General features: G+C 42.8%; 1 protein-coding gene across 2 annotated transcripts in view; it reads right to left on the reverse strand.

The window, feature by feature from the left end:
• Window positions 1-15,353, reverse strand: part of LOC144090294 (nardilysin-like) — a 64,724-nt gene that overhangs the window by 426 nt on the left and 48,945 nt on the right. For both annotated transcript variants that reach the window (XM_077621678.1, XM_077621679.1), the window contains 27 exons: window positions 14,067-14,220; window positions 13,385-13,458; window positions 13,213-13,308; window positions 13,011-13,133; window positions 10,381-10,438; window positions 10,224-10,297; window positions 9,672-9,741; window positions 8,943-9,020; window positions 8,073-8,193; window positions 7,457-7,515; window positions 5,894-5,948; window positions 5,700-5,804; window positions 5,161-5,284; window positions 4,727-4,813; window positions 4,216-4,335; window positions 4,080-4,131; window positions 2,824-2,974; window positions 2,253-2,380; window positions 2,010-2,172; window positions 1,854-1,885; window positions 1,637-1,775; window positions 1,498-1,545; window positions 918-970; window positions 745-828; window positions 383-473; window positions 183-299; window positions 33-122 (listed from right to left, as the gene is read on the reverse strand). In XM_077621678.1, coding sequence (XP_077477804.1) covers window positions 33-122; window positions 183-299; window positions 383-473; window positions 745-828; window positions 918-970; window positions 1,498-1,545; window positions 1,637-1,775; window positions 1,854-1,885; window positions 2,010-2,172; window positions 2,253-2,380; window positions 2,824-2,974; window positions 4,080-4,131; window positions 4,216-4,335; window positions 4,727-4,813; window positions 5,161-5,284; window positions 5,700-5,804; window positions 5,894-5,948; window positions 7,457-7,515; window positions 8,073-8,193; window positions 8,943-9,020; window positions 9,672-9,741; window positions 10,224-10,297; window positions 10,381-10,438; window positions 13,011-13,133; window positions 13,213-13,308; window positions 13,385-13,458; window positions 14,067-14,220 — 2,546 coding nt within the window. The remainder of the gene's footprint in view (window positions 1-32; window positions 123-182; window positions 300-382; window positions 474-744; window positions 829-917; window positions 971-1,497; window positions 1,546-1,636; window positions 1,776-1,853; window positions 1,886-2,009; window positions 2,173-2,252; window positions 2,381-2,823; window positions 2,975-4,079; window positions 4,132-4,215; window positions 4,336-4,726; window positions 4,814-5,160; window positions 5,285-5,699; window positions 5,805-5,893; window positions 5,949-7,456; window positions 7,516-8,072; window positions 8,194-8,942; window positions 9,021-9,671; window positions 9,742-10,223; window positions 10,298-10,380; window positions 10,439-13,010; window positions 13,134-13,212; window positions 13,309-13,384; window positions 13,459-14,066; window positions 14,221-15,353) is intronic.

Below are 15,353 nucleotides of genomic sequence, written 5' to 3' on the forward strand. Positions count from 1 at the left end.
TGGGAATGAAGAACTTGGGAAATTGGCCTCACGTGCACGCTGAGCTTGCGGCTGCTGGCTCCTCGGCGCTCGCGGTACCAGGTGAGCAGCTTGTTTTGACTTATCTGCCTCAAGGCCTTTATCTGAACATAGAACAAGGCATCAGTTGTTTGAACTCGCTTGAAAAAAAAAGTGTGCATCACCTCTCTGTTGAGCCTGTCGAACATGTATTGTTTTGTGGCTACTTCACTCCAGTTTCTGTCCACTTCTTCACCCAGGTGTGTGTCCTCGCATTCCTTCTGCTTCAATAACGTGTTCACCTGCACAAAGTACCACTTGGCAGTCACGGGAGGCTGGCACAAGGCACAAGCTACCTCACAAGATACCGAGAGGCGGCACGCACCTGAGCGTTGAAGGCCTCTTGGCTCATGGCAGCGAGCGTCTCTCCAAACCAAGTGAGGAACTCTTCGATTTTTAACTCCGCCTGCTCTGTGCTGAGAGTATGAGAATACAGTGGTTTAATTTTCAGAACATTTGTTAATCTTTTACAAGGAAAAAGTTCCCATTTTGTGTAATATTTGAATTAAACATTTGACAAGGATGGATGTCACCATAATTTAGCTTCTGGCTGAAAAAAAATATTAGGATAGAATTGTAACATTTTGCATAGTGCATGTCTTCAACCCTACACCAAACTCTTTAAAAAAATAGTGTTTTTCCTACAACATCTTGCAGAAAGTTTCTATTTCACAGTTGCAAACGTACCTGAACTTGGAGGCCTGCGTCTGCACGGTGATGCAGAAACCCACAACACCTGAAGTGTTTCTGAAGGCAGGGTAGGCATTGTATCTGCGCAGTGACACCCAAGACAGAAAAAAATTAAAGACTTTAAAGTCATGCCGTCTCACAAGGTTCAAAGTAATGATCAAAAGACGCACCCTAGCGTCTCTTTAGTACGAAGGAAGTGAAAACAAGGCTCCTCCATGAGCATCTGGAAAACAAAAACACAGGGCTTAAATACAACAACACTACAAATCTTCCAATATAGCCTTCGGTGCCCGGACGTTTGGTCGCCCGGACGTTTGGTTGCCCGGACGTTTGGTCCCCCGGACGTTTGGTCCCCCGGACGTTTGGTCCCCCGAATGTTTGGTCGCCGGACGTTTGACAACATGAAAGAGAGTTTACTGTTGAAACCAGCTCTCAAAATTATATTCACCCGGGCGACCAAACGTCCGGCGACCAAACGTCCGGGCGACCAAACGTCCGGGCGACCAAACGTCCGGGCAACCAAACGTCCGGCGACCAAACGTCCGGGCGACCAAACGTCCGGTCACGATAGCCATCAGAGCGGAAATAACCAAGTATGATATGTGTCCATAAAGGTTACTTAGAATGTAAGTGGACTTGGGGTCCATCAAAACGGTGCATCAATTAAAAAAAAGACATTTGTCAAACAATAACAAAAATATTTAGCTTATCCTGAACCTTGGCCACTTAATTTTATAACATACAACTCACCACTAAGAGTTCCACCAGCGCGTGCTCCCTCATGTCTTTGGATCCACACTGTCGTACTCAAACAAGTGAACATCATCACTTCCATTGACGGCGATGGACATCCAATCCATTACCTGCGCTGACGCAGAATATTTCTTACCTGATGGTAGACGGTGACCTGAGAGTTGGCGTCTCCTTTGTTCAAAGACTTGACTTTGCAGATGTGATGCTTCTGGGGCAGCTCCACCACAGGGAACATGACCGGCACCTCCTCCCGCAGCTTGGAGAACTGCAGCTTGCTGGGAAAGTACGTAAGTCGTGTGCCAAGATGATGTCAATAATTAAATACTAATGTGATTATTATGGAGCCCACTTACTCAATCACGTAGTGCAGAAAGCCTTGAGATTCCTGCGGAACCAAAATGAGTGGAAAGGAACTGTTTCTTAATGAACATTTTTTCAATAAAGGTGTTTTTTGTTGCCCTTTTTGTTTAGTCACGGATTATTTTGGGTGGGTGCTTTGACTCACGTACGTGGCTGCTGAAGTTGCCCTGCACCAGACCCTCGGCGTACAGCTCGGCCTTCAGCCGGCGGCAAAAGTCCATCAGCTGGTCGGGGCTGAGGCCGGCCACCAGCGCCTGGTGCATCTCCACCACGGAAAAGCGCCCGCGTTCCAGGATCAGCAGGCGCACGTCCCTGACACGGGAAGAGGAAATGGTCTGGGATGCGTTGAGCCACCAGAGAGCGGCAGAGGACTAAGCCTGGGAAGCACTCACTTGTTGAGCTTGCTGGGTTTGATGAGGAAGTTGAAGTAGGTTTTCTTCAACTGCTCCACGAACATGTTGAAGACCTCCGGGGGGGCCGTGAAGTCCGCCAAGTGGTCGATGATCAGACGGAATAGACACTACGCAGGAAGGCAGGTGGACAAAGTCAACTCACTGACGGCACATCGATGGTCGTGTTAAAAATATTCTTTTTTTGATTGGATCTAATATTTATCTAGAATGATAAGATTTTACCCTTCATTGATGTGCCAGTTGCTATTACAATATTAAATACAAAAAATAGGGGCTTTAGATCAGGTGATGTCCAAAAATATTTTGTATTTTTTTTTACAACTTGATTTTTTTTTACTCTTGTTTTGTTATTCAATATAATACTTTGTAAAATCATGTATTTTTTGAATGCATTAAAATGATCATGTTTTAAAACCAACTGTGTGTTTGTGAAGCGCAATTTAGTGCGCTATAAATGGGATTGACTCGATTCGTGTTCTGGTCCCAAATACGCAATCCATAAAACATGGCATTTTGAAAGGAAGTAATTAATCGCTTGCTGCTCACTCACCGGCAGTTTGTGGTGAAATCCTTTAACCTTGATCACCAACCCGTGCTCAGCCGCCACCAGTTTATACTCCAGCAGGGCGGCCTCGGCCTCGTAGGCTGGCTCGGCCACATTGTGCTCCAGGATGTTGACCAGAAGGTCAAAAAGCACTGCGCTGCCATGCAACCAAACGCAAGAGAGGCATACATGTCAACTTATACCTTTTTCATGTATTGTATACGTTTTTTTTATCATTTCAAATGGTGTACGCCGTATAACAACTTTAGTACTGGGGAAAAAAGTGTTTTTTGTAAAACAGATCTCGTCTTCCCCATTTCGGCTCTAATCCGGATCGTCTCGGTCAGTGGTAGCAGACGAAAATGTCATCAATGTTGTCATGCTTTGGGGCTGATATGCGCAAGCGCGTCAGTCACTTCCGCCTTTTCACTATATAAATATAGCGGTACTCGGACGTTTCGTCGAAAGACGTTTGGTACCCGGACGTTTGGTCGAACGGAGGTTTGGTCGAACGGACGTTTGGTCGAACGGACGTTTGGTCGCCGGGTTGTTACTGTTGAAACCAGCTCTCAAAATTATAATCATGAGAGAGAGAGTGAGTTTAATATCTAAATATCTAATATCAACAGTAAACTCTCTGTCATAATTTGACCAAACGTTCGTTCTACCAAACATCCGGTCGAACAAACGTCCGGTCGAACAAACGTCTTCCGACGAAACATCCGGTCACGAAATATAGCACGTCAGCAAGCAATGTACCCAGACAGTCAAGCTGTCAGCGTTATCTACAGAATCTTGAATTTAGTGCATATTGATTGACCACGCCGTCCACTCCGGAGAATTTTTTTAGACTTTTAAGAGCGCCCTATGTGAGTACAGTAATCCCTCAAATATCGCGGCTAATGTAGATCAGACATGGTTGCGATAATCGAAAAATCGCAAAGCTGGGTCACCCCTATTAAAAAAAAAAAAAAAAATTCAGTGTTGAGTCCTAGTAGCAAGAGTGGCTTCCGCTTACGGGTTTCAGCGTGGGTTTTCATATTTCTATGAACTAAAAAAAAAATTATAATCTAAATAATTAATAGCAGGGAAAAAAAATCGAGAAGTAGTGAAGTCACGATAATCGAGTGATTACTGTAAATATGTGCCGTGTTGCATTTGTACGCTTTATTATCACTAAGGGGAGCAATTGGTCGAGGTTGACAGGTATGGAAAGGTGACGGTGAAAATGTCCTCGAGACGGTCGGAGGGAAGGCACTTACTTCTTAGCAGACTGCTGGATTACAGGGGAGATGAGGTGAAATAGGATGTAAGCTGCCGGGAGGAGATAAAAACCAACTGTCACTGGAATCCTCCATGTTTCTCTCCCCAAAAGCCAATGAATGGGGAAAAAGTTACCTTTGTGCGTTTTGAATTTGTTGTCCTTCTTGTACCACAAACAGCCTCTGTCGCTGGCTGCCATACGCACGGGGAATTCGCTGTTAGGGCAGTCGGAAGGCTTCAGGGTGAAGTTAGTGGCTAAAAAGAGGGAGAGAAAATCCATCATATCATTGTATTTGATCAAGTTTCAGGGCGCTCCGGTGGGAAGAGTTTACTGTTCATTTATGCTATTTGGATTTTCGGCAACACGAGGCGGAAAGCTACTTTATCGTGTTGACTTTTTAACGAGACGCCGCATATGTAAAACGGAGCTCGTTTCGTAAAACATCCGCAGTTTTACGGTTAAAGAAATGGCGAAAGACAAAAAAACATAATTATGCTGGAATTATATTGGAGAGAAAAGACACGGGAATGAATGCTAATATGCTCCCCGTGGGAAACATAAATTCCCGCGCTGGCATCCAGACTACGGCTCACGGGCCAACTGCGGCTCTTTCAGGTGAAATGTCCCCCTCTTCCCATCACACACCGATGAACCTGTTCTCCCCGGGAAGGAAAAGCTGGTCGCTTAGCTCCAAATTCCCCATCCACTGCCTCATCCATTCCGGTTTGATATCTGTGAGCGGGAAAGGCACAAACCTCAGCCACATTTAACTTGCGTGGAAAATGAAATAAAAACGTCATCTGCGTGAAAATGAAATAAAAACGTCATCTGCGCGGAAATGAAATAAATAAAAACGTCATCTGCAGGCTACTTTGGTCCATTTTTTTCACAAGGAAGAAGCGGTGGGGTGGGAGTGTCTTATTGTTTGTAATCACAATGAAATGTCATTGAAGCGACAGAGATAAATGGCTCGAGTGCTTCCAGAGTGGTGTGTGTTTGTGTGTGTGTGTGTTGGGGGGGGGTTTGGCTTTTTCTGCGGTCATGAGTGTTGAAACAACAATACACACGCATACGCTTACCTTCTACGCTGTATTGTGTTCCAAACCACTTCTCCCGGAGGGGACAGCGGCCCTCGTGTTCTGGTGACAACAGCATCAGGTTGGCTTTCTCGGGGGTGAGCAGCGCCAGTGCTGCACCAATCACCTGCACGCATGCATACAAACACACACACACAGGGAACAAACAAACATTTTTTTCTGTCATTGTCCAAATGTGTTTCTTTACGCAGGGTGGAAGTTGGGAAAAAAAAGTGTAAAGCCTCCATTTGACTTTACATCCACAAAAAAGGTCAAGACGTCATCAGCTGCGTTTGAACTGGAAGTGAATGGTTATGGGATAGTGCCATTGGCGGACTAATACGTTTATTCTATTTGGAATGGGAAGCCTGAACTGAAAAATGAAAATAAAAGTTGGCAGATTTTGACATTTTAAATCAATGAATTTCACTTCAAGGTGCGAGTGGCAGACCAAATTTTGTTCACTTATGCATCAAGATGTGAAAGTAAGACTAATTCGGAAGATGTCACACCCAGGATGAAACTAAGGCAAAGCGGGTCACCTCGCGACTAAAGTCAAACATCAGCTGGTTTCCCGTCAAAAAGTCCTTTTTGGGGAACAGCTGCATGTTGACGCAGGTGTCCACCACATACTCCACAAGGTCGCTCTGAGGAAAAAAAAAACCCAAAAACAAACAGTAATTAGACACAGTTGAATCACATCAGGAGCCAGTGGCAAAATGTCACACGTTCCCACCTCCTCCTGATAGCGAAACTTGTTTTCCTCTATCTTCTGAATCTCTTCGTATATCCTGAGCGTGTGATAAGACAGACATTTATAGGAGCAAAGTCCAAATGATTCTCACTAAACAAGGACGGGCAGGCTTAGCGTATTTTCTGCACTATTAGGACGCAACTAAAAGAGCCTCTCAGTGGGCCTTATATATGGTATTGCTTAATCATTGTATGAAATTCCCTTTAGCACAGCTCCATCTACTTGATGGATCACACAACTAACCGCTACAACTCCAGCTCCATCTATGTGGATGTAGAACGCTATCCCCTACTACTACTACCACGACTACCACAACTACTACTACCACTCCTACTACCACAACTACTACTCCCACCACAACTACGACTACTACTCCTACTACCACAACTACTACTCCCACCACAACTACGACTACTACTCCCACCACTCCTACTACCACAACTACCATGACTACTACCACCACAACTACTACCACGCCGATTACTACTACCACGACGACTACTACTACCACTACCACGACGACTACCACTACCACGACTACCACAACTACTACTACCACGACTATGACTACTACTACCACAACTACGACTACTACTACTACCACATCAACTACCGCTGCTACTACAGCAACAACTACTGCTGCTACTACCACAACAACTACGACTACCACTAATACGACTACCACAACTACGACTACCACAACTACGACTACCACGAATACCACTACTACTACTACCACGACTATGACTACTACTACGACTACTACTACCACCACAACTACCACAACAACTACTACTACTACTACCACAACAACTACCGCTGTTACTAAAGCAACAACTACTGCTGCTACTACCACAACAACTACTACTACTACCACAACCACCACAACAACTACTGCTGCTACTACCACAACAACTACCGCTGCTGCTACTACTACCACAACAACTACGACTACCACTACTACGACTACCACGACTACCACTACCACAACTACCACTACTATGACTACTACTACGACTATGACTACTACTACTACGACTACTACTACCACCACGACTATGACTACTACTACGACTATGACTACTACTACGACTACTACTACCACAACTACTACTACCACCACAACAACTACTACTACTACCACAACAACTACCACTACTATGACTACCACTATTACTACCACTACTACTACTACTACTACTACTACGACTACTTATAATCTGGTGCGCTTTATATATGTAACAAATTTAAAGGACGGACAATTGTTAAAGGTCCACGTTAGTGTGGAAAACATGGGACATCAACTACAGTAAAGAAGCAAAGTATTGTTAACGGCGATAGATGTCCTATCCATTGGCCAATGGAAGCCATTGAGTACAGCATGCGTCTCAATTTTGACAATGGGGCCGGTAATAGATTAGTAAGTTTATTTCTGGGCATTCCGGGGTCACTTTCTATTGGTTGAATGTATTCATCAAAAGTACAAGTTTTGGTTCCATTTGCAAAACTTTTGCAAACAGACCTACAATATGTGTAAATAGCTACCTTTTGTCAGGTCCGTGAATCTGCAGCATCTTGATATACTGGAATACAAGGTGGCTCACCTGCAGAAATCCAAAGGAAAAAACATGAATTATTTCAGAATGTCAGGCATTTTGGCTTAAAAAAATAAGCCTTCACTGCTGATTATCTCAATTCCAGCATAACAGGTGATTCACAAATGATTAAAAGATTATGGTAACAGGATTGCATGCATGTTGCAGCACAGAATAAATAGAAATACATCTTTTCCTTTTTTAATAAATGCAAGCTTTTCCAGTTACACAGGCCACGCAAGGCGAGGACGGACAGCGCCAATGAACCAGTCAAAATGGATTGGATGTCTACGAATGTCAACGGCACTTAAAACACGCATATTCAACGTCAGCCACCAGAGCGGAAATGGATTTGACGTCCATCGCCGCCAATGGGAGTGAATGAGACAAGACAGCCGATTTGCTTCACGGCTCCCTGCTTAGCCAGTGTTACCGTGGAAACGGATAGCACTCCACTTTTCCCTTGAATGACCCCGTTTCTGCTATCATTGAGACAAATACGAGAGCCAGGGCTGTTGGTTGTCATGGGACCACAATAGACCAACGACGGCGACGCACGCGCTCACCTGGCAGAAGTTCCGAAAACCTTCGGCGGTGAGCGTGATGGAGATGGAGAAGATGGAGTAGGTGGCGTTCTGGTCAAAGCCGCTTTCGCTGTTGCCTCCCTGCAAGTCCAGAGCCCAGCACCTGCATTTGCACACGTCGGGCTAATACAGTGCGCCCATTGTTTTAACACTTTTTGGGGGCCACTTTCAATTCAGTGGTTGCCATTGACGGCGCCAGACGTCCAATTCATTCGGAGTGGAAGAGCCGCTCAAACTAAATAGATGGAACGTCTATAAACGGCCAATTCATTTCAACCGGGAGAACTGGCTGTGACTTCTACTAATTAATTTAGAAAGAAAAAGTATGATATAAAAAAAGAATTGATTAGAAAAACTTTTCAATATAATATATATTTAATTGCCATAAATATTTACTTGCCCTTTAAAGGTTTCAACAGATGTTCTTTGTTGTAAATATGATTCCAAATACAAAATCCAGGTAGGAAAAGAAGGAAAAAGGACACGAGTTTTTATTGCCAAGTGAGGCAGTCGCCACTTAACACAGCTAAGCACTCGACAAATATCGAGTACTCGCTGTCGTCATTCGTCAAGCGCGGGAAACAAAAGCGTCGGGAACATTCTATTCGTACCGGCACGAGTGAGTCTGTTTATTGGAGGGCCATTTTGTATTGCGAGATAAATGAAAGAGTTTTCTTTTTTTTTTTTTCGTTTTTCTCCCCCATCCGTGCGAATGGCTCGGCCACTTTGGCGACAAGAGGTTGAAAAGCTCTTGTCGGCCAGCGTGCTTCCACCGCTAAATTGAAGACCTTTAAATTGGGTTTCATCTGGAGGGCTCTCACAAGAGGGAAAAAGCCAAGAGACACTACTCACTTCCTCCTGAGGACTGACAGGATGCTTCCCGGGCCTTCGTTGTTAATCAGCCACGATATGTAGTAAAGAGGTTTTACTCTGGAAAAGAAAACATTGGAGTTGCATTGCCTTCGTAGACCATCCTATTTTTTTCTCAATAAAGTGAGTATAATACAGTTACTGGATTGGACTCTAGATTTAGTTAGAAAAATATTGACCAGGGTTTAAAAAGGAAAAAAAAACGGATGTCATTAATTGGTGTACCATTATTAAAAATTATGTAGAGCACATGTGTCAAAGTGGCGGCCCGCGGGCCAAATCTGGCCCACCGCATCATTTTGTGTGGCCCGGGAAAGTAAATGATGAGTGCCGACTTTCTGTTTAAGGATCAAATTAAAATGAAGAGTATAGATGTATATTACATGTCCTGATTTTCCCCCTTTTAAATCAATAATTGTAATTTTTTAAACAATTTTGTCTGTTTTTCGTTCAAAAATCATTTTGTAAAATCAAAAAATATATTTTAAAAAAAGCTAAAATATACATTGTTTTAGATCTATAAAAACTGAATATTCAGGGCTTTTAATCCAGTTCTTTTAACCCATTTATAAAAGAAATCTAAATATTATATCTAAAATGGTCCGGCCCACATGAAATCGAGTTGACGTTAACGTGGCCCGCGAACCAACCCGAGTCTGACACCCCTGAATTGTAGAGGCTCTTCACAAAACAAACAAGAAAAAAACCCACCTGTAGTGCTTCTCTTGAGGGGGGAGTGCCCAGGTGATATTTAGCGCATGCACATTCTGGACGGGGACAACTGCAAAGCACACAAAATCAACATTTAATGTATTGATGTTAGACAAGTGTTTTTCCGAGCAAATGGTCAGGTGCGTCGCGAGAAAGTATCGGCCAAGAAATATTCCGAGAGAAAAGTCGTAATATTGCGAGATTAAGGCCGTAAAATTGCGAGAATTAAGACATACATTGAAATTAAAATCGTAATATAGCCAGAATTGTGCCATACATTGTAAAGTTACAAGATTAAAGTTGTTTTGGAAGTTGTTCGGGATGCACAGCGAATAATTAGATATTGAAATACTTTTTGTGTTTATATGATTTATTTGATTGATTGATGTTGATAAAAATTTGGTGAGTTTAACTTGATATTGTTAATCTAGGCAATATAGGTTTTCAATGTTAAGCTTTTCAGCTGATAGTGTGCCTTGAAATTGTTTTGCCAACAATACCAACAAGAAGCTTCAATAAGCCCAAACCCAAATATTGAGACAGGCCACGTACCCCTGTATAGTTTGTGGAAAGAGGGCGTGTCAAAAGGTTCCAGCATGTCAGAGAAGTCTGGCTTTGGGAGGCCACTGCAAACACGAATGTGGAACAGCACGGTATAGAAATACGCCAGAGAAAAATAAAGGTCATATCAATAATGAAAGAAAAATACTTGTTGGGCAAATTGCTGAAGATCTCCCGGACCCACTTCTCCAGCGTGTCCAGTTTTTCTGCAAGAACACGACGATTGCAACTGTTACAACTACAAAGCAGAGCTTGAAGACTAAGTTTATAGCTGCAAAAAGACAAAAAAATGGAGTTCGATTGAGCCGTGACAAAGAAGCTGTGATCTTGTGTAAATACAAACAGAATACAGTTGTGTACAAAACATTCATTTATCCTTAAAAGTGTCGTAGGGGTGCTGGAGCCTATCCCAGCCACCAAACTCAATTCCCATGACTTTCAAGTCGCTGCCAGTTCAAATGATTGGAGGTCTATCGCTGACAACGCAACATTTAAACTGCCGGACAAAGTTTGACACACCAAAACACGTCCTCCGATTTCTTTTTCCCTTTGCTTAAGCACGCAGAAAATGACAACAACGTCACAACAATTTTTTTCTTTTTCTTTTGTTTTCCCTCCAGAGAATTTGTTCATTTCTCTCGATAGTAAATAAACTTCCCTATCTTGACAGATAAGAAGTAAATAAGCGATTCCGCTTGCTAAACGTCAAACAGGCGTGTAAACAAGTTCCATAACTGTTTTTTTTCTTTTTAAAATAATTGCTAGAGCGGTTGGAAAAGTCATAAATCTCGAGCTAAAAGGTTTTTTGTTTTTTTTCGCTGGATTATTATAAACATTGTCAAGCTATTGAAGCTATTGCTTTGGTTCCTCATTTTGTCTGTGGGTGGAAAAGTGAAAGAAAAGGACACAGTTGAAGTTAATCTCCGATAGTCTGGAGACGAGAGAGATTATTCAAACCAATCCCGTAAAAGGGGGTGATTTAGGATTGGCAATTTTTTTCTTTTTTTTAATGTACAAATGCCGCCACGAGCCATCATCGGACTCCTACACAGCTGTTAATGAGCCGCCTGATATTTCCTGCGAGAAGGCGCCAAGACCCGACAATGACATCACCGCGATGAAGGCGGCGACCCGAGGCGAGCTGCGAATAATTAGCCACGCTCAGCCAGAAACGGACGCGTGGAGCGGCTCCTCATTAGAGCTTTGCGGCTTCATTACCAGTCAATTAATCAACGGATTGCTCGTTAAAGAGTTCTGTCAATCTGCTCGCCGGCGGGCTGTTGACTGACGATCCACGTGAATCACTTTCATCATATCAAACGGCTTTGACCAAGATCTAACCTTGGAAAGACATTATTAGAGTGGAGTTTGCCACCATCGTTAAGAAAAGAAAATTGACGCCCAGATATACATCTGAATATCAGATTAATTGGTGATTTGATGAGAAGAGAATTTTTCGTACTTGAAACAAAATGATGGCGATGCTTTGAATTGGGCTGCTTAGGCTACTCTACTCGTATTTTTCAGACTATTATGAACAAGTTTATTTTCAAAGTACTGTACTGCACTTATCTGTTCTTTAGCCTTTAACATTGTAATTATTGTTATATTTATTCATAAGTCATCATTAATATTATTTTGTAATTGATCAGTTTTTATAAATGAGAATAAATACCGTATTTTCAAGACTATAAGGCGCACATAAAAGTCTTCTTTAATTTTCTCCAAAATAGACAGGGCGCCTTATAATCCAGTGCGCTTTATATATGGACCAATACTAAAATTGTTATCACGATAAAATAAAATAAATCAGTCGATCGGACAACTACAGCAAGCAGCCCCCGACTCTACTATTTCTCGTAGATAAAGTACTGCGCCGTGACTGCTGGGATATCGAGTTCTTAATACACCCAGTATGATCATTTCGGCTGTATTTACAAAAAAAATCCTGCCGCTAGATGTTGGCGTCAACAGACCATTCAAAGCTAGACTGCGAACTATATATATTATATATGGATGAACATCGAACCGCAACATGAGATTATGACTACGTGAGGCGTATGTCAAGCGACCGGATGGCTTTTTTCACGGCTTGTCGTCACTTTTGATTCGCGACCAAGTCATGAAAATGAAATGATGACGTGAGTACATTGTAAAATGGCTAAATAAAGTACAACCAAACTCAGTTTTGCTTCCGTTGCCTTTTTAAAAAACGTGTTTTTAGCCTGTGGGTGTAGCGTGCATTTGGTGCATGTAGCACATTAGTGTGTTCACCGTCATTCTGGGTGTATTGAGAAAAGAACTATATATCCCAGCAGTCACTGCGCACCAGAAATAGAGTCTGGGGCTGCTTCCCGTAGCCAGCGCTATTGCGGTTCGATATTCATCCATATATAATATATATATGCCATGCCTGGCTGCGTCTATAAAAACGGTGCGTCCTTTGTGTGTTTAAAATACAGAAACAGCACTGGTTACTGACTCTGCGGCTAAAAATATGATGCGCTGTATAGTCGTGAAAATACGGTTTATCAAATTAAGCACTTTACTGGAGTAGTGTAATACAGTTCTGCTCCAACTAAATTAGGTTTCAGGTCATGAAATACAAACAATCATGCATAAGGCGCACCTAATTACAAGTACTGTAAGGCGCCATTTTTTGGGGGAAAAAAAGATGCCCGGTACTGTATCTTTGAACCTAATAGTTGACTTATTGAAAAATAAATAATCGGCCAAAAAACATAGTCATTCCTGGAAGCTAAAATTAGCATACATCACCTTTGGACTGGACAGCCAAGGTCATGTAATGTGCAGAGTAGTATCTCTTCCAGAATGCTCGAAGTCGGTTGTAGACGTCGATGTTCTTGTTGTTGGGTTCTTGTTTCAGAGTCTGTGCGTTCCCTGGTGGGGCAAAAACACCCAAACTCATCAAATTATGGCCGGGTGAGGAAAAGTTTGGTTTCACGGCTGTTTGACTCACCCCAGTCGAACTTGGTCATGGGGTGCCCCGGTTTGGCCAGACTGCCAAACAGCATGGCTTTCCTGTTGGAGTCGGACGGCTTGGCCTGTTGATATTCTGACGGGCGGCAGTAAGAACCGCTCAAGATGGCGGTTGGAGGAGGGGGATCCGAACGTGAGCGGACTGGACTCACCGCTGTCAAGGACCTCCACCTCCCTGTCTATGGCTTCCCGGATGAGCAGGGGGCAGATGAAGAACTGTGCCCACCTTCATTTGAGGATGTAGAGAAGAGGCATTAGAACAGGTTGTATTGATCCCATGAAATTGCAGGCGGAACAAATTCTTCCATCATTTGATTGCAAAAGTAATTCGGTACTCATTTTGTCAACTTCCACTAACAAACATTCAATAAGTGATGTTCAAACTAGGGCTCGTGGGCCAACCACAACCCTAGTTTTTAGTGGCCCGTGGCCCAAAAATAAATAAAAAAATAAATAACAAAAAAATAGTCCGCACAAGAAGCTTAAATTCTGCCTACATTAATTTGCACTTCTCATCTAAAAGACTAGATGGAGCTAGTCAACAATGAGGCAAAACGTGTAGAATTTCAATATATTCTTTTACATAAATATAATAAATCCAATGTGATAAATTGAGTTAACTTGGTTGTCATTTTCTTGACTTTTTTTGCTGAAGCTGGGCATTTTGTCTTTGTTCAGCATAGTTTTGCGTAAATATAAATGCATATATTTTGTAATGTTTTCACAACAAAATGGTCCAAAGCCCAAACATGCTTTGTATGTTACAATACTTGACGTGCATCGTTGTCATAATGCGATTCCTAAAGGCAAAAGGCAAGAAAAGCTTCTCTTCACCTGTCGAGCGCCTCTTTGAAGCAATTCCTCTCCACACTAAACAGGAAGAAGGTCATCTCGCAGTCGGTGGAGGCGTTGCTGCCGCCGCCATGCTTCTTGAGGAAGGCCTCAAAGTCGTTTTCCCTTGGGTACTTCTCGCTCCCCAAGAACACCACTGGGGCAGCGTGGGAGAACAAAGAACAAAGCGCGCCGGCCGCCGTAACCGACAATGTCAAAGATAAGCGGCAGGCCTCGCCTGGCTTTTGTCCGGGACGGGCGGCGGGGGGAAAAAACGAGCAGCCGGTTCCAGTCGGCACCCGAAAGCCGATTCTAAATACGGCCGTAAACATCCGCCGGCGGCTTTTATGGCGAGCGGGATTTCGGATTGATTCGGGAGATTTACGACGTGTGTTGCTTATGGCAATTTGGATGGGAAGACGTTCAATCAAATTTGAAGGCGGATGATGAAATTGAGGATTTTGAGGAATGCTTCAAGATATGAGCAAGTGAATTACAACGAGGAAGAACGCTTCAAAAAAGGGCCTGCCATTAACTGTTCATTGTCACTCCTGTAGGAATTTTACTTTCAAATGAAACATTAGCCATTTATTAGACAAGAGACTTGTTAAAACAAACAAAAAAATTACCCCCATAATTTCTTGTGTCCAAATACATCAGTATTTTGGGTGACGTAGGCCACAATGTTAAAATTTGGTATTGAAATATGGCTTATTTGACCCAAAGTGTGATGTCCCTATAGGTCAAGGGTCGGGAACCTTTTTGACAGAGAGAGCCATAAGCAATTCATATTTTCAAATGTTCTTCCTCGAGAGCCCGAATCTGAATTTAAAAGTAAAAATACATGAAAATGTGTGCATTTTTGTCATTTTACCCCTTTTAAAGTCCAAAAAGTCCCTGAATTCTTTTGTAACAACATGGTTACACTGTTGCTAATCAACGAGTATCAATGAGAGTATGCGTGCAGAAGAGACTAATCCAAAAATACATAGTATATATAATTAGCAATGCTAGAGGTAGTGTCAACGCCACAGTGATGCTCCTATTGACGCTTTTGGGACTCAGCTCTGTCACCATATTTTCAACTCACAGGTGAGTCACATATGGCTTCCGAGCCATATGCAACCATCAAAAGAGCCACATACGGCTCCCGAGCCATAGGTTCCATAGGTGGATGTCATCATGAAATTCACCCAACACTCTAAATGATCAATTTGCATCAGTTTGTTATTACAGCCCCAAACAAAAGTGGAAAATAATGGGCTTTTACTCAGTAATTAAGGTTGAAGT

Source organism: Stigmatopora argus, chromosome 15, assembly GCF_051989625.1.
Source record: "Stigmatopora argus isolate UIUO_Sarg chromosome 15, RoL_Sarg_1.0, whole genome shotgun sequence".
NCBI classification, from domain to species: domain Eukaryota; kingdom Metazoa; phylum Chordata; class Actinopteri; order Syngnathiformes; family Syngnathidae; genus Stigmatopora; species Stigmatopora argus.